This window comes from Eretmochelys imbricata, chromosome 23 (genome assembly GCF_965152235.1).
Source record: "Eretmochelys imbricata isolate rEreImb1 chromosome 23, rEreImb1.hap1, whole genome shotgun sequence".
Taxonomy (NCBI): domain Eukaryota; kingdom Metazoa; phylum Chordata; order Testudines; family Cheloniidae; genus Eretmochelys; species Eretmochelys imbricata.
The window spans coordinates 14179408-14198859 of NC_135594.1; the positions used below are offsets into that span (position 1 = coordinate 14179408).

Here is a 19452-nt window from a genome sequence, read left to right on the forward strand (position 1 = left end):
TCATGTCTTTCTAACCCTGTGTTCCTTCCCTCCTGTGTTCATTCGTTCGTTCATTCGTTTGGTGATTCGTTCTCTTTTTAATTTTAACTTTTAATTTCTTTCTTTGTAAGATTATTATTCTTTCTTTTTAATACTAATTCTTTCTTTCTTTCTTTCTTTTCTTTCAATTTTTACTCTTTTAATTTCTTCCTTTATTTGTAAGATTATTTGGTATTCTTCTTTCATTTTAATACTAATTATTTCTTTCTTCCATTCTAATGCTAATTTTCTTTCTTTCTTTCTTTCTTCTCTTTCTTTCTTTCTTTCTTTCTTTCTTTCTTTCTTTCTTTCTTTCTTTCTTTCTTTCCCCCACCATTACCCTCTTTTCCTTTACATTTCCTCACCAGCAGGAACCAATTCCCCAGCTGTGCTCCCGCCTTCGGGGGACGCAACACGCAGGGCCCTATCCGCGGGGGGGGACAGGATGTGGGTCACAGGAGAATGTGGGAAAAGTCCGGATCAGAATAGGAGCTGGTTGAAATGATTCAAGCACCGTCCTGAGAACAGGGGCCCTGCAGAGGGGATGCTGCCATATCTCAGTGCTGGGGGTCACCTACCTTTGCCCTACACCCGTCCCCAGTCGTATCCCTCCCTCTCAGGGGATCGGGGGGGTGTCTGTGTTAGAATGGGGGAGGCTTGTAATTTACCAGTGCCAAATTCACAGCTGGCAAGTTTGTACATGGAAGGGGAGGAAATTGGAAAGGCGGGGGGGGGGGGGGGGGGGCTAGTGACCTAGAGATACCACCTCTCCTTTCTTCCCCAACCCACCAAGGGCTCATAGTCGTGCCATATCCAAGTGCCAAAGCTTTACCCCCCCTAAGCACCCCCTGCTGGCGGGGGGTGGTAGCTCAGTGTGCTGGGTATTTTCAGCAGGAGAGGTGTCTCTCTGTTTTATTGCCCCCCATCTACTCTCCCCTCCGTCCCCCCCACCCCCCGCACCAGCCTTTCCCTGCTCTTAACGGGAGCTCCAGAGTCGGGGAAATTCTCCACCTGGGTTTGGGCCGTGGCTATTCCCTTTCCCTCTAGGGGGCAGATCAGGGGCATGGCTCGGGTACCCCTGCCCTGTAGCCATTCGCTGTCCCCCAGGGCCCATACGGACAATTCTCCTAATCAGTCTAGATCAGTGCTTCTCAAGCTATCTGATGGGGGGGGACCAGCAATTGTTTTTTCCAATGTGCTCGCAGACCGGCAGCCGATGGATTGCAGACCGGCACCGGTCCGCGGACCACCACTTTGAGTAGCCCTGCTCTAGATGACACGGTCCCTATTGGGATACAAAATAGCCATTTCCTACTGCAATATGGACCTACAATAAACAGCCCTGCTCGGCTCGATGGTCCATATACTAAACAGCCCTCGTCCGGTTATAGAGACCCTACCATAAACAGGTTGGCAGGCAATACCCAGCCCCCCCGGGGGTGATGGCCTACATAATAAACCAGCCTTCCCAGTCAATAAATAAATACGGGCCACAAAAGTGACTTCCCCTCTGAGCAATATGGTCTGTATATGAAAGAGCCCTCCCAAGAGATAGCGACTGCAGAATATCTACTGACCCCCAGCACAGGACCCTTCCAAGGTGACCAAATTTTCCCAGCACCCCAGCCGAGCAGGACCAAGTATCCTGTCCAAACGAGTGTTACATGTGGGAGTAACAGCGGTTCGAAACCTGGCACTGAGATGTGACTGCCACTGGGGTGGGGGCATGGGGCTGTTTATACAGCGACCCCTCGCCCAGTGCTGAAATGCAGGTGCCTCTGGGGCGGAGTGAGGGGGCTGTTTATACAGGGACTCCTCTCCCAATGCATAGATGCAGCCACCTCTGATGTGGGGGCCGCTGTTTATAAAAGGCTCCTTTACCCAGCACTGAGATGCAGCCACCTCTGATGTGCGGGCCGCTGTTTATAAAAGGCTCCTTTAGCCAGCACTGAGTTGCAGCCACTTCTGATATGGGGACGCTGTTTATAAAAGGCCCCTTTACCCGGCACTGAGATGCAGCCACCTCTGATGTGGGGCTGCTGTTTACCCAGGGGTCCTTTACCCAGCACTAAGATGCAGCCACCTCTGGGGTGATGGTGGTGGGGAGCTGTTTTTTAAGCAATCCCACACCCAATCTGAGAGACGCCGCCTTCTCACACTGATCCCTCGAGACTAATTTCCTACTCCTGTTTGTTTCCTCTGCAGCGAATTCATCCTGTTTCCATTGTCTTCCAATCCCCGCCCCCCCCTTGCCAAAAAAACTAGAAACCTCTTCGGAAAACCTCCTTGTCCCCCAGCCCCACACCTAGAGAGAGACCTATCTATAGCTAATCGGTGTTGAGCTTTTCTTAGGTTTCGGTTCTTATCGGTTCTGTTGATACCGGATTTTGCGCCATCGGGGAGAGGCCATGTTGGGTTGTGTTGCGATTTTATGGTTTATTGACATGTTTTTGCGCCGTGTGCATGTGTTGTGTGCGTGTGGGGGGGGATTTTTTTTTAGCAGCCTCGGGGTGGGGAGGAGATGCACAGAGGAGAGCGGGAGAAATTCCATTGCCCGGAGACCAAATTGTTTGGTCTCTGCTTTATCCCCATTGCGATAGTGGCAAAGGGCCTTCGTGTGCGATTCGGCAATTCCAAGCCCGTCCTTATAGAGTCTGGCTTCCTGGAGAAGAACAGCGCTAGGCGCTGTACAAACAGAACAAAACGACAACCTCTTACAATCAGTGCATTAGGCTGCAGACGGCCGGAACGGAAGCTCGGACAAAGGATGTGGGAGTTTTCATACCCTTGTAGCCGGCAGTTTAACCTCTCCTTCTCTTTGGGTGGCATCCTCCCCTATTCCCAACAGGGCGATCTTACCCAAAAGTCCTTTCCGGGGGAGGAACTATCAGACGATCCTCTCCCAAGCTGTTGTTCTGAGTGGTTTTAGCTCGGGGTTAGTTATCTATCTATTTATTTATTTATTTCTCTCTCTCTCTCTCTTCTCCCCCCGGGTCCTCCTCCCCGGTTTCAGTTGTTCATTTCACGGAGATTGGGGGGGAGGATTTATGTGGGGGAGGGGAAGAGAGGGATCGATTTTGCTTTTCCGGTTTTTGTGCCATCCAGACGGAAAAAAACAAAAACAAAAAGAACTTGAAACTTTTATGAGAAGAAAAAAAAGGACCAAAAAAAAAAAAAAGTTAAAAAAAGTTACAGAAAAGTGACAAAAAAAGAAAACCATGAAGCAGTTATGTCAGCCAGTGGGAGTCACCTGTCTAACGTGCGTTTTCGTACAAAAGGAAAAAAACAAATATATATATATATAAAACAAAGAAAATACTCCACTGCCCCCCCCCCCAAACAAACAACAAAACCAACCCCCAACCCAGTTGTTGTGGTCCTGGTGATATAAAGGAAGAATACAACAAGCCAGTTCAATGTGAAAAGCTACAACGAAAAAACTCAGCCCAAATGCATGGATTTTTACTGGAGTCGCTCTTTAAAAATAAAGTACTATGGAAAATACAGGGATGGCGCTTATTTCATTGGTCTAGACCCCAGAGGTTAGTCCTATTTGTTGCTTGTATCATTTGGTGTTGACCAAGATCGGGGCACTGGGCGCTGACCGGATAAAGAGTCTCTGAGATCGGGGCCCCGTCGGGCCGGGCGCTGCCCAGACACAGAGTCACTGAGATCAGGGCCCCGTCGCGCTGGGCGCTGCCCAGACACAGAGTCACCGAGATTGGGGCCCTATCATGCCGGGCACTGCCCAGACACAGTCACTGAGATTGGGGCCCCATCGCGCCGGGCACTGCCCAGACACAGTCACTGAGATTGGGGCCCCATCGCGCCGGGCACTGCCCAGACACAATCACCGAGATTGGGGCCCCGTCGCGCCGGGCGCTGCCCAGACACAGAGTCACCGAGATTGGGGCCCTGTCGTGCCGGCACTGCCCAGACACAGAGTCACCAAGATTGGGGCCCCATCACGCCGGGCACTGCCCAGACACAGTCACTGAGATTGGGGCCCCCGTCGCGCCGGGCACTGCCCAGACACAATCACCGAGATCGGGGCCCTGTCATGCCAGGCGCTGCCCAGCTACATAGAGGAAGTCCATTCAAAGAAGAGGCTTTCAGAAATGGTAGCTGATATATTTAGAATTGATTCTTTAACAAATCATTCAGCCAGGGCAGAGAAGTGGCCCCTCTGGAGTGAGGCGCACAGGTGGGTTATACAAGGACCCCCTCGCCCAGCGCTGAGATGCGACCCCTCTGGGGTGGGGCACAGGGGTACAGGGAACCTCTCACCCAACAGCCCCGGTGCCAGCACTGACTGCAAAAGGAGAGCACCCCCTGACGAGCCCCCACCCCACTCCCTGCAGCCCCTGGTTTGGTCCCGGGGCGCCTGTCCTGGGTTGAACTCTCAGCCCCTGCGCTGGGCAGAGACACTGTTTAACTCCTGCCCTGCATCCTGGAGTGCCGTGGGCATGTGCTGGCTGTGGGGGAAACCTCTCCCAGCAGGGGGTGCCGTGGGGCACGGGGCAGGGGGCTGGCTGCGTAGGGGGAGCTCCTGGGACACTGTGGGGAGCGGGGCTGTGTGCTGGGGAGCTCCTGGGGACATTGTGAAGAGCAGATCGGGGCACTGGGTGTGGGGGGAGATCCCAGGGTCTCTGTGGGGCACGGGGCAGGAGGGCTGGCTGTGAGGGAAGTGCCCAGGGGGCGCTGTGGGGCATGGGGCAGGAGGGCTGGCTGTGAGGGGGGTTCCCAGGGGGGCGCTGTGGGGCATGGGGAAGGGGAGCTGGCCGGGAGGAGGGCTCCCAGGGGGCACTGTGGGGCATGGTGAAGGGGGGCTGGCTGTGAGGGGGGCTCCAGGGGGTGCTGCAGGGTATGGGGAAGGGGTGTCCGGCTGGGGGGAGGGCTCCCAGGGGGCGCGGTGGGGCGTGGGGAAGGGGGGGCTGGCTGTGAGGGGGGCTCCTAGGGGGCACTGCGGGGCGTGGTGAAGGGGGGCTGGCTGTGAGGGCGCTCCCAGGGGGCACTGCGGGGCATGGGGAAGGGGGGCTGGCTGTGAGGGGGGCTCCCAGGGGGCAGTGTGGGGAAGGGGGGCTGGCTGTGAGGGGGGCTCCCAGGGGGCGCTGTGGGGCGTGGGGCAGGGGGGGCTGGCCGGGGGGAGGGCTCCCAGGGGGGCATGGGGAAGGGGGGCTGGCTGCCAGTGGGCGGGGCCCGTGGGCAGGTCCCAGGGCTGCGTGTGCCGCTTTAAAACACACGCACCTAGACCAGCGCCTTAAAAATAGCCTCCGTCACCCTGGAGACGGGTGATGGCCTCTAACAGGTGCGGGGCGTATTTACAGCCGGGGCCGCGGGGTGTGAGCTACCGGGCGGCCTCTCGCTCAGCCAGCCAGGGGCCCGGCTTGGCAGCAGGCGTCCGACCTAAAGGGGCTGCGGGCTGCAAGCGCAGAGCGTCCGCGTGAGGCGGCGGGGAGAAGCGCCGGGCAGGGGCAGGGGCAGGGGCAGGGGTAGGGGTAGGGGTTACGGTTAGGGTTCTCAGAGGGGTAAGGCCCAGGAAGGATGATGTGGGCCCAATTTTTTCCTCCAGCAGGAGGAGCAGCGCATGGCTGGCTTGCGGGGCCGGTGTGGGCGGCAAGCGGCGCCCGGCCCTCAGCGACGCCCAGGAGGGCAAGATCAAGCTGGCCTTCTTCGTGGCCATCGTGGGGGTGACGCTGACCGTGCTGGCCGTGGGCACCGAGGTTCTGGGTGGAGCTCAACACCTACAAGCAGAACCACAGCACCATGTGCGAGGCCGCCCACTACGGCCTCTGGAAGTTCTGCTACAAGAAGCTCTGGGTGGAGGACGTGGAGGCGGAGAGGGCGACCTGCGGCCCGGCGGAGCTGCCCGGAGGTGAGGAGAGCCTGGCCCGTCCCCCTCCTCTTCCTTCGCACTCTGCTTCCTTTCTTCCCTCCTCCGTCCTTCCTTCCTCCCCTCCCTCCCTCTCCATCCCCCATTCACCCCCTCCCTCCACCCACCCCTAAACACCTAGCTATCCCCATCCACCTCACCCACCCCCATAAACACCTAGCTTTCCCTATCCATCCCCCCGTCTATCTATCTATCTATCTATCTATCTATCCCCATCCACCCCCTCTATCTATCTATCTATCCCCATTCACCCTCTCTATCTATCTAATCTATCTATCTACCTATCTATCCCCATCCACCTCACCCACCCCCATAAACACCTAGCTTTCCCTATCCACCCCCTCTGTCTGTCTATCTATCCCCATCCACCCCTCTATCTATCTAATCTATCTATCTATCCCCATTCACCCTCTCTATCTATCTACCTATCTATCCCCATCCACCTCACCCGCCCCCATAAACACCTAGCTTTCCCTATCCACCCCCAGTCTATCTATCTAATCTATCTATCCCCATTCACCCCCTCTATCTATCTATCTATCCCCACACTCCCCCTCTATCTAATCTATCTATCCCCATTCACCCTCTCTATCTATCTACCTATCTATCCCCATCCACCTCACCCACCCCTATAAACACCTAGCTTTCCCTATCCACCCCCAGTCTATCTACTAATCTATCTATCCCCACACACCCTCTCTATCTATCTATCTATCTATCCCCACACGCCCTATCTAATCTATCTATCTATCCCCACACGACCCTATCTATCTAATCTATCTATCATCTATCTATCCCATCCACCTCACCCACCCCATAAACACCTAGCTTTCCCTATCCACCCCCAGTCTATCTATCTATCCCCATCCACCCCCTCTATCTAATCTATCTATCTATCCCCATCCACCCTCTCTCTCTATCTATCTTCTTCCCCCCACCCCCACTCACTCCCTTTTCAGCCTTCACCCCAGTCCACCTCCCCTTGAGTCTGATAATGTTTCGCAGCTGGAGTTTCATAAATAACCAGATGCCCTCACCCTCTCACGCTACCCACACGGGTTCTGATCCCACTTGGGTCTGTGCAGGGGGCCTGGGAGCCAGGACTCCTGGGTTCTCTCCCCAGCTCTGGGAGGGGAGTGGGGCCTAGTGGTTAGAGCAGGGGGGCTGGGAGCCAGGACGCCTGGGTTCTCTCCCCGGCTCTGGGGTTTGAACGAATTCGGGCGTCTCCAGGAGTGTTTTGGGTTCTGTCTCTGCGCTTATTTCTGACGCTGCAGCAGCAGCGACCGACAGCATCAGCTGAATTCCAGTCTGGGGGAGGGCAGGGGTGGAGCGCCGTCCGGAGAAGGGACTGGGGCAGTTAAAGCGCCTCTTGGCTGGGAAGAGTGAAACTGGAGACCCAGAGCACCGGGGAGCAGTTCTGTGCATGGTCTGCTACCATCCCAACCAGGAAACATTCACCCAGCTGGGCGTCCGTGCTCATTGAATCCAGTGAAATGATGGCCAACTGCCTAAGGGGGACAGGTCCCGTGCCCCATTCCCCACCCCCGGAGCCAGCCAGTCCCTGCCTCTGGGGCCGGATGGGAGCTGGCGCCCCCCTAGAGGGGAGATGCCCCGTTCCCCATTCCACAACCCCTGGAGGTATCTCGGGGTTGTCGCCATTTGGATGTGTTTTCCGGATCAGGTCAGGTGCATGTTTAAAAGTGCGATAGCTGCTCTGGTCCATTTCCCTTCAGCTCTCCTGTAGCAGGGCTTGGGGTGGAGAGAGGGGCAGGGCCATGGGGCTAGGGGCACAAAGCAGTTATGGCACCGGAGCTGGCAGGGGACAAAGCAGGGGTGGGTGCGGGGTGGGGCAGAGCTGCTGCTGGAGGGGGGGACTGTGTTCTGAAAATCTTATACCTCCGTCCCTCCACACCCCTCCCTCCACCCACCCCCATACCCCATCCTTCCCTCCCTCCCTCCCTCTACCCCACCCCCTCCCATCCATCCATCCCACCCCCAACCCTCCCTTCCTCCATCCATCCACCCCACCCCCACATCCACCCACCCCAGCCCTCCGCACCCCTCCCTCCCTCCATCCACCCCACCCCAACCCTCCCTCCCTTCCTCCATCCATCCACCCCGCATCCACTTAACCCCCATCCCTTCCTCCCTCCATCCACCCCACCCCGCTCATCCATCCCCCCTTCCCTCTATCCACCCCACATCCCTCCATCCATCTACCCCACATCCTTCATCCATCCATCCACCCCCACCTGTCCATCCCCACACATCCCTCCATCCATCCATCCATCCCTGAACAACCCTGTACATCCCATACAGACTCCATATAGCCCCATGCATACCCCTCTGCCCATCCATCCACCCCCACCCACCCATCAAACCCATCCATCCATCCATCCCTCCATCTATCCCCACACACACTCACCCACCCCACCCACCCACTCACCCATCCATCCACCCTGTTACCTGGGGTTCTTTCAACCCAAAGTTCTTGGTACCTTTACTCTGTGCGAGGTGGTGTCAGAAATAAAGCAGGGGAGACCACCGGCCGTCCGACCATCGATGGCTGGCACAAACAGGACAACACAAGAGTGCTTTCACTTAAAGCTACACATTACTTAGTCTTAACCTCTTACACACGTCCGCAACAGGTTAGTAAAACACCCGCCAAAATCCCAGATTCATATTTACCCAGGGTCTTGAGACGGTCTCGACTGGATAACTGTAGATGTCCAGTGGCCAGCTGGTGGTCTCCAGGGGAACTTGAGAGGTGTTCAGGTGTTCAAATGTCCACAGAGCTCAGATTTTCTCCCCTTTCTATATCCAACTTGTTAGTATTAGGTAGCTTGCTCATTAACAAACCTGCCGAGCAGAAGCTAAGTTAAGGGTGGAGATTTCCAGCCTGTCTGGTGGGCAACTTTCCATCGGTTAACCAGCTGTAGAGTCATAGTTAACTATTGCCAGACTTCCAGCTTGCAAAACCACATGCTTCGGAACAAAAACTCAAGCCAGGAGGGCAGAGGGTCATGTTTACTCCATGAGGTCACTCACTTCACCCTCCCGTCCTGGTCCATTACCTGTGCTAAGGTTTCAGAAACACCTCCTTTTAGCGGCTTTCAGTAATAAGCAGAACAACTGGAATTCCAGCCACTGGAAGTGGTTTAAACCTGTTACTGGGCTATCAAAAATCTGCTCCTACAACCCCACACACCCCTCCACCCACCCATCCATCCATACACCCCCCTTGATCCATCCATCCCATACACACCCCTGCATCCATCCATCCACCTACCCATCCATCCCATACTCTCCCCTTCATCCATCCATCCATCCCATATACACCCCTGCATCCATCCACCCACCCATCCATCCCATACATACCCCTGCATCCATCCATCCATTCCATACACCCCCCTTCATCCATCCATCCCATACACACCCCTGTATCCATCCATCCATCCCATACACATCCCTCCACCCACCCATCCATCCATCCCATACACACCCCTGCATCCACCCACCCATCCATCCCATACGCCCCCTTGATCCATCCACCCACCCATCCATCCCATACGCCCCCCTTCATCCATCCATCCATCCCACACACACGCCTGCATCCACCCATCCATCCCATACACACCCCTGCATTCATCCATCCGTCCATCCATCCATCCCATACACACCCCTGCATTCATCCATACACCCATCCGTCCATCCCATACACACCCCCCTTCATCCATCCATCCCCACACACCCTCCAGATAGGGGTCATAAAATATTACAAAAAAATCCCATTTTGTCATATCATCCATTCACCCCTACCATCCACCCACACATCCTTACCCTTGTACCCCTCCCATCCCACCTCCTTGCATCTATCTAATCTAATCTATCTATCTATCTCAAGCTAATTCCCATCTGTGATGAAACCTGGGGAGTGTTAATAAATCTCCCTCCTTTTCCCCAATTTCCCAGCCCTTTGGGGAATGCATCGGGACACTCACTCAGGTGCAGAGGATGAAATTCCTTAGTTAGATTTCTAGTGGGGGTGAATTTGGGGGGCAGGAAGATTCGGGGGCTGGGGTGAGTGTGGGGGGCAGGTTTGGTGGGGTGGGTGAGTTTAGCGTGGAAGGTTCATGCAGGAAGGTTTGTGGGAATTGGGGTGTGTGTAGGGGGAGCCAGGGCTGGGATAGCAGGGGGCTGAGGTCAGGATTGAGGGGGCACTGGAGATCTGGGGGTGCAGGGAGCGCAGGGCTGGGATAGCAGGGGGCTGAGGGTCAGGATTGAGGGGCACTGGAGATCTGAGGGTGCAGGGAGCCCCAGGGCTGGGATAGCAGAGGGTACTAATTCTCCCCACCTGACCCCTTCTCCCCAAACTCATCCCAACCGCCCAGAGCGTTCACTCATCTTGATTCCCCGTCCCCTTCTCAGCCCTGCCCCCGACCCCGTTTACACATCTCCTCTTTCTCCCCCGTCACTCAAGTCGTTCCTTTCCCCCTTCCCAGAAGCCAACTGCTCCTACTTCAAGTTCTTCAGCACGGGGGAGAACGCCCACATCTTCCAGAGAACGACAAAAAAAGGTCAGGACCCCCCTGGATCACACCCACGGGCCCATCTACCCTGGTGTCCGGCCTCCTCCCTACCCTAGATCACACCCACGGGCCCATCTACCCTGGTGTCTGGCCTCCTCCCTACCCCAGATCACACCCACGGGCCCATCAAGCCAGTGTCTCTTGGGCTGTACTGGAGGCTGGCAGAGGGGCTTTTCCTCCCAGATTGGGGTAACTCTCTGTCTCCCCGCTCCCCAGAACTGAACATCACGGCGGCCGTGATCTCTCTTCTGAGCATCACCCTGATGGTGATGGGCTCGCTGTGCATCACCATGGCGCTGAGCAAAGGGGTGGAGTTCCTGCTCAAACCCGCCTCCTGCTTCTTCATGATCTCCGGTAGGTACCGCCTCCCCCGCCCCCTGTGGGGCCCCCAGCGCCCCCCGCGGAGCCCCCGCCCCGCTCCCCGCCGCCCAGCGCCCCCTGCGGAGCCCCCGCCCCCCCTTCCGGCAGCCCAGCGCCCCCCGCTAAGCCCCCAAACCCCTTTCCCGCAGCCCAGCGCCCCCCCGCCCCGCTCCCCGCCGCCCAGCGCCCCCCCGCTGAGCCCCCACCCCGCTCCTTGCCGCCCCCGCGGAGCCCCCGCCCCGCTCCCCGCCGCCCAGCGCCCTCCGGGGAGCCCCCGCTCCGCTCCCCACCGCCCCAGCGCCCCCCCCCCCCCGAGCCCTCACACCCCTTCCTGCAGCCCAGCGTCCCCCTCGGAGCCCCCCGGCCCGCTCCCCGCCGCGCAGTGCCCCCCACGGAGACCCCCGCCCCGCTCCCCGCCGCCCAGCGCCCCCCGCCCCGCTCCCACTCTCCCTCTCTCCCGGCAGGGATCCTGGTGCTGGTCAGCCTGGAGGTTTTCCGCCACTCGGTGCGGCGGCTCATCAGCAGCGACCGGAGCGTGCCCCTGGAGTACGAGTACTCGTGGTCCGTGGCCTGCGCCGTGGCCGCCGGCGCCGTGCTGATCTTCGGCGGCGGCTGCTTCCTTCTCCTCTCCCTGCCCGGCCTGGCCAGGGGAGCCCGGCCACTGCTGCGTCCAGACCACCGCCACCCGCAGCGCCTGACGGCCGGGGGCTGGGGGGGCGGCGGGCGGGGGCGTGGGCCGGAGTCTCGGGGTGTGTGGGGGGGGTCACAGACAAACGAGTGCTTCCTGCCCCACCTGGGGGGCGCCCTGCCTTGGATCAGCCCCCCCCGATGAACCTCTGGGGACTTCCCCCTTGCACTGGAAGGGGCCAGAACGCAGGACGGTAGGAAAGAGGGCGGCAGGCGAAGGGAGGTGGGGGGGTGGGGGCGGAGGGATCAAATTAATAACCTCAGCGGGTCTGTATTTAATCCTGGATTTTATAAATGGCTATTTGTAGCTGGAGGGGGTGTCTCTCTGGTCTCAGTGCCCCCCCCCCCCCGGTCAATCCGGAGTCAATCCCAGTTGCAATGGGAGAGGGGCTGAGTTCTGATCTCAGCCCCCTGGGGTCAATCTGGAGTCACCCCCAATTGCAATGGGGGCATGGCCAGGTTCTGATCTGAGCTCCTGGCCTCGTCCATTCAGAGTCACTCCCAATTGTAATGGAGACAGGGCAGGGTTCTGATCTCAGCTCCTGGTGTCAGTCTGGAGTCACTCCCAATTGCAATGGGGGCGGGGCTGGGTTCTGATCTCAGCTCCTGGTGTCAGTCTGGAGTCACTCCCAATTGTAATGGAGACAGGGCAGGGTTCTGATCTCAGCCCTTGGGTCAATCTGGAGTTACCCCCTCACTGCAATGGGGGTAGGGCCCAGTTCTGATCTCAGCTCCTGGCGTCAGTCCGGAGTCACTCCCAATTGTAATGGAGACAGGGCCGGGTTCTGATCTCAGCTCCTGGGGTCAATCTAGAGTTACCCCGACTGCAATGGGGACAGGGCCGAGTTCTGATTTTAGCTTCCTGGGGTGTCAATGCAGAGTCCAGATTTACCCAGTGTAAACCGAACTCAGAATTCAGACCGCGTTAAGAATTAAGAATTTCACGGCTCTTGGTGCGAATGTTGCCCAAGAACCATTGACTCTGTTTTCTGGACTGAAAATCCAGAAAACCTCCCTCAGTTTCACCAGGTGGGAAGGGCGGGGGGCGGTGAAATTGACAAAGGAGCCCCGGTTTCAGATCTCCACCGGGCCCCGTGGGCTCTGCATGGGGCCCCCTCGATGTCCCCATGGTGAGCTGGGTGGGCGTGTTTAGGAGCAGCCCCCGACGTGGCCACTGGCAGCAGCTGTCTCCCCAGCCCCCCAGAGTCATAGATTCATAGATTCATAGATATTTAGGTCAGAAGGGACCATTATGATCATCTAGTCTGACCTCCTGCACAACGCAGGCCACAGAATTTCACCCACCACTCCTACAAAAAAAACCTCACACCTATATCTGTGCTATTGAAGTCCTCAAATTGTAGTTTAAAGACCTCAAGGAGCAGAGAATCCTCCAGCAAGTGACCCGTGCCCCATGCTACAGAGGAAGGCGAAAAACCTCCAGGGCCTCTTCCAATCTGCCCTGGAGGAAAATTCCTTCCCGACCCCAAATATGGCGATCAGCTAAACCCTGAGCATATGGGCAAGATTCATCAGCCAGATACTACAGAAAATTCTTTCCCAGGTAACTTGGATCTTACCCCATCTAAAACCCATCACAGGCCATTGGGCCTATTTACCATGAATATTTAATTACCAAAACCATGTTATCCCATCATACCATCTCCTCCATAAACTTATCGAGTTTAATCTTAAAGCAAGATAGATCTTTTGCCCCCACTACTTCCCTCGGAAGGCTATTCCAAAACTTCACTCCTCTGATGGTTAGAAACCTTCGTCTAATTTCTAATCTAAATTTCCTAGTGGCCAGTTTATATCCATTTGTTCTTGTGTCCACATTGGTACTGAGTTTAAATAATTCCTCTCCCTCTCTGGTATTTATCCCTCTGATATATTTATAGAGAGCAATCATATCTCCCCTCAGCCTTCTTTTAGTTAGGCTAAACAAGCCAAGCTCCCTGAGTCTCCCGAGTCAGTCGGGCAGTGTGAGCCGCTCACCCAGCCTTGGAGTTCGACCCGGGCTGCTGCCTGATGCTGCAGGCGGCCCACGGGCATGGTCGGGGCAAAAGTGAGCGTGAACAGATAGCGATTCACTGGGGAAGGGAAGGCGTGAGAGGTGCAGGGCAGGGACTGGCTGGCTCAGGGGGGTGGGGAATGGGGCACCGGGCGTCTCCCCTCTAGGGGGCACCGACTCCCGTCTGGCCCCAGGGCAGGTACTGGCTGGCTGGGGTGTGGGGGGTGACGGAGCGAAGAATGGGACGCGAGACCTCTCCCCTCTCGGGGGCACTGGCTCCCATCTGGACAGGACATTGTTTCAAGCTGAAGTTGAAAGTTTCAGGAAGAGGAAACTGAGCTAAATTTAGGAGGGAGGGAGGCAGGGGGCAGAAAGGTTCAGGGGCTGGGGTGAGATTGGGAGGCTCAGGAGTGAGATAGGGGGAGGTTTGGGGGAGGGGGAAGTTGAGGGGAAGGTTTGGGGGCCCCAGGGGTGAGTGGGTGGAGGTTTGGGGGGAGAGGAAGGTCTGGGGGCTGCAGGGGTGAGTGGGGGGAGGTTCGGGGGGAGAGGGAAGGTTTGGGGGCCCCAGGGATGAGTGGGGGGAGGTTTGGGGGGAGGGGGAAGCTTGGGTGCCCCAGGTGTGAGGTTAGGGGGCAGGGGGAAGGTTGGGGTCCCCAAGGGTGAGTGGGTGGAGGTGGAAGGTTTGGGGGACCCAGGGGTGAGTGGGGGGAGGTTTTGGGGGGGGGGAAGCTTGGGGTCCCCAGGGGTGAGTGGGTGGAGGTGGAAGGTTTGGGGGCCCCAGGGGTGAGTGGGGGGAGGTTTGGGGGGAGAGGGAAGGTCTGGGGGCCGCAGGGGTGAGTGGGGGGAGGTTTGGGGGGAGGGGGAAGTTGGGGCAGGTTTGGGGGTTCAGGGGGGAGTTGGGTGAGGAGGGCCGCAGGGTAGGCCAGGCCGGCACCGGCGGGCGCGGCGGGTCTGTGTGGCGCGGTGAGGACAGTGCGTCCCTGGGGCCCGGAGCCGCGGGCCGGGTTATTCTGGGCCAGCGCCGTTCTCCAGTTACACCCTGTGCTGTAAACAGGGGTCTCGGTGGCAGCCCCAGATACTCCTGTGCGGACAGCAACGCGCAGCCCGGCCCCCCGCCCCGTCCCCAGCTGGGCACGGAACCCAGGAGTCCTGACTCCCGGGGTGGGGGGGCAGAGGGTTAGGGGGGCGGGGGCTGGAAGCCAAGACTCCTGGGTTCTCTCCCTGGCTCTGGGAAGGGAGTGGGGCCTAGTGGTTTGAGAAGCGGGGGATGGTAGCCAGGACTCCTGGGTTCTCTGAGAGGGTATGTGTGCTGCAGGGCTGGGGGAGGGCCCCCCCCCCCCGGCCATGGCGTTGCCAACTGGGCTCTGCAACGTGGCGGGCACGGCCTGGCATGAGAACAAGAGTCGCTGGCTCTGTGCAGGCTGATGTCACCCCCACCGCAATTCCTGCAGCGCCCCGCCCCCCCCGCCAGCCCTGTGTGCCCCCCCCCCGGCAACCCCTCACCCCCACTGGGCACCCCCTGCAGCGCCCTGCACTGGGCAGCCCCCTCACCCCGTGTGCCCACTGCAGCCCTGCACCCGCCCAGGGCATGGGGTGGGGTGTGTGTGTGTGTAGGTCCCATTGAATACACCCACACCTGCCTGCACAGGGATCTTCACACCCCACTTCCCAGGTGCACACACCGAGACTGTGCCAGGTTGTACGACCGCACAAAGACACACACACACCAGCCATAAGCCCCCTACAAACCTACACAAACATCTACACAACACACACCACAGACATATACACCCTCCCACCCACAGATCTACACACCACACAAGCATCTACACAGCACAGCCATATACACCTTCCCCCCCACATCTACACAAACGCACACCACAGGCATATACACCCTCCCCTCACACATCTACACAAACACAGCTATATACACCCCCTCCTCCCCCCATCTACATAAACCCATGACACAACACAGCCACATATACTCTCCCCCCAACAGGTCTACACAGACACACCACTGTCGTAAACAACCGTCCCCCCACAAACCTACACAAACACGCAACACAGCCATATATACCCTCCCCCAACAGATCTACACACACACAGCTACACAAACACACAACACAGCCATAAACACACCCACACCACAAACACAATCCATCACACACAGATCTACCCCAACACCACACATACCCACAACACAGCCATAAACATACCACAAATAAAACCAGTACACACAGGTTCATACAAATACACCCACCCACCCCCTCAAATAGGGACACACCCATACACAACACAGTCCTAAACACACCCCACACTGCATACACAAACTAGCATGCAAAGGTCTGTGCAAACACACAACAGAGCCATAAACATACCACACAGAGATATCTACAACAGCCACAAAACACAGCCATAAACACCCCACACACAGAGATCTACACAAACACACAACAGCCACACAACACAGCCATAAACACACCACACAGAGAGGTCTACACAAACACACAACAGCCACACCACACAGCCATAAACACACCGCACACATAGGCTTCGACAAACACACACACACGCCTAAAGTCCACGATGGAGCCATAAACGCCCCACACCCACAGTCCACCACACACTAGTCTACACAAACGTCACACATACCCCCCCACAGCCATAAACACCCTCACCCCCACACCAACATGCACACACACAAACCTACGCACAGAGATCTACACACAAATGCGGATGCAAACACACACACCCCCCGCCATCCCATGGCTGGCTATTTCCCCCACTAAACCCCTTCCCTTGGCGCAGGGGTTGGCAGCTTATTTCCATTTCGCTGAGCTCAGGAGGTTTCTGCCAAAGGCGCAAGGTGCTGCGGAGTGTGTGTGTGTTGGGGGGGGGCGGGGAGGGGAAGGAGAGAATGCAGAAGTGGAAGGACGGAGGAATAGAGGCTGTCAAGGACATAGAAGAGTCATCTGCTGATTTGCATGTAAAAGGGGGAGGGGAGGAATCTATCCAACCCCCCCACACCCCCTCTACCTATCTATCCCCAGCCACCCCCTCTATCTATCTGTCTAATCACCCTGGGGCTGGATGGGAGCTGGCGCCACCTAGAGGGGAAAGGCCCCACACCCCATTTCCTGCCCCCCTGAGCCAGCCAGTCTCTGCTCTAGGGCCGGATGGGAGCCGGTGCCCCCTAGAGGGGAAAGGCCCCATGACCCAGTCCCCGCTCCCTGGAGCCAGCCAGTCCCTGCCCTGGGGCCGGATGGGAGCCAGTGCCCCCTAGAGGGGAAAGGCCCCAGGCCCCATTCCCTGCCCCCCTGAGCCAGCCAGTCCCCGCCCTGGGGCCGGATGGGAGCTGGCGCCCCCTAGAGGGGAAAGGCCCCGGGCCCCATTCCCTGCCCCCCTGAGCCAGCCAGTCCCCGCCCTGGGACTGGATGGGAGCTGGCCCCCCCTAGAGGGGAAAGGCCCCAGGCCCCATTCCCCTTCAAACAGGAGTGAGGTCTGCAGGGCAGCAGCTTGAGCATCCTGCCCACAACACACAGTGACCTGCAGTCACGTGCAGTCGGCTCAGAGCTGCTTGGGGGGAGCTTCTAGCCAAGGGGGCAGCCCTGCAGGGGGTCTGTGGGGTGGGGAGGGGAACTGCAGCTGTACTCTGTATGTGTGTCCTGCTGCCCCCCGGTGGCTGTGATCAGAACTGCCTCCACTGTGTGTGTGTGATGGACTCCTCAGGCCTCGGGCTCTCTGGGCTCTGTACGGCCCCTGGGAGACCGCCCTTCAGTGTGACAGCCCCCCCTCCCCCACGAGGGTCGCACTCGCTCTCCGGGGTTAGGCCCTCTGGCCCCGCCGCTTCCTGGGGCTGAGCCTCCAGCCCGCCTAGGTCCCTGCGTGAGCCCCCTCAGGGGATCCCCTCACTCTGGCCCCTGGGGGCCGCCACCCCCAGAGGGAGCCATGCCCCCCGACCTCCAGTCTGCAGGGACTCTGAGCTGGCGTAAAACAGGAGGGTTTATTGTACGGCTGAACCCAGCCTAGGCAGTTGTCAGGGGCCTCGGGCCTGGCCAGTCTCAGCACCATCCAGCTGGGTCTGTCCCAGTCCAGGGGGGCTCTGCCTGCTCTTTGTCCCCAGCCCAGAGCGAGCTGCTTCCACCCGACCCCCCCCTCATATCACCTTCCCACAGCCCCTCCTCCGCCCTGTGTCTTCATTCTGGGCAAACAGATCACGGGGGTCCTCTCTCCTCAGCTCATTGTCCTCCCACTGGTCAGAACCAGCTGATTGCCAAGCTGGGGTGGGCCTCTTAGTCACCAGATCACCGGTTGTTAGGGTTCCCCTTCGCCAGGCCGTTGTCCGGGGTTCCAGCTGCCAGGCGAGGTCACACCTGGTCCTCTGCAACAACAAACCCTCTCCCACCACCTTGTTACACACGCAGCGCACAGGGAAACTGAGGCACACATAGTATTCATGCAAAAACACTACCGCTTTGTCACAGTGTGTCCCTGGTGCCACCTGGTGGCTGGGCTCAGAACTGCCGTGTGTGTGTGTGTGTCTGCTGCCCCCTGGTGGCTGGGTTCAGATCTGCTGTGTCTGTGTGAATTTACATGTCTGCGAGCTGGGGCTCGCTTTGGCCAGCGACTCTGGTTTGCCGCATGGGGTTTTGGCATCCCAAATTACTCAGCTGAGGCAGTAACTGGACAGCCGTGCCCCTTCCCTCCCCCCGGCCTCTGACAAATATTGCGAGGGGTGCTGGTGGAGAATCACCTGAACGGGTCTGGAGCTTCCAGGCCAAAAGGGCCAATGCGATCCTGGGATTCCTAAATCTCAAGCAGGAGCAGAGAGGTGATTTTCCCTTGGGATCTGGCCCTGGGGTGACCGCTGCTGGGATCCCGTATCCCGTTCTGGTGCCCACCATTCAAGAAGGACGTCAATCTATGGGCGAGCAGTCAGAGAAGAGCCACGCGGATAGTTAAAGGGGTAGAAAACCTGCCTGAGAGCAAGAGATGCCAGGAGCTCCAGCTGTTTAGCTGAACAGAGAAAAAGTCCTGGGGTGACTTGATCCCAGTCTATCGGTACCTATGTGGGGAACAAATATTTAATAACCGGCTTTTCAGTCCAGCAGAGGAAGGGCTAACACGATCCAACAGCTGGACAAATCTCCAGACTGGAAATAACATGTACATTTTTAACAGAGAAGACAATTGATTAAGGGTGAGGGTGAATTCTCCATTACCAACAGTGTTTCAAGTAGGATTTGTTCTAAAAGATCTGTGCTAGGAATTATTTCGGGGCAATTCTCTGGCCTGTGTTATACAGGAGATCACATTAGATGATCAAAGTGGTCCCATCTGGGCTGAGCATCCAGGAATCTGTGAACCCTCTGCCCAGCTCTGAGCCGAAGGGTACGCTCTCCTCCCCAGCATGGCTTCCCCCAGGGGCATTGACCCGTGGCTTTCGCAGCGTTGCCAAGCCTGGGAGATTTTATTCCAAGTCTTGCAATTTTTGCTGCTTCCCTTAAAGCTTCCAGCTCTTGCTCCACAGGGTCTTTGGGACAATTTTCTTTGCAAAAACAGGCAGTTTCTAGCATTCGTGGTTGAGTAGGGAAGTTGGCAAATGCAGAGGATAAAAAGAAAAAAACAGCCCCACAAGACCAAAATCGACAACATCAAAAAATCGAAGAGAAGGCAAATTAAAAGACCCTGCTTTAAAATAAAGTCTCGTGATATTTTTAGAAAATTTCACAGTTTTTCAAACACTCCCCCCATTTGGAAGCCAATCTCCTGAACTTTCAACCAGCTTCACCGCTTGCAAGCCCATCTTGCCATTTTAAAACCACTTTCAAGGATTTTAAACTCGGCTCCCAAGTTTTGAACCCAGTCCCGCGATTATTGAAGTCCTT

At 57.4% G+C, this 19452-nt stretch overlaps 2 protein-coding genes across 2 annotated transcripts in view; both read left to right on the forward strand.

The window, feature by feature from the left end:
- The window catches only part of LOC144279334 (alpha-1B-glycoprotein-like), a 937253-nt gene that overhangs the window by 842742 nt on the left and 75059 nt on the right, over positions 1–19452 (forward strand). The window lies entirely within an intron of this gene.
- CACNG6 (calcium voltage-gated channel auxiliary subunit gamma 6) lies at positions 5579–11561 on the forward strand (the record flags this gene model as incomplete). Its single annotated transcript, XM_077840512.1, is given in 7 exon segments — positions 5579–5626; positions 5628–5741; positions 5743–5893; positions 10417–10491; positions 10720–10857; positions 11328–11506; positions 11508–11561. Coding segments are annotated over 7 exon segments (759 nt in total), but the record flags the coding sequence as incomplete, so codon positions are not given.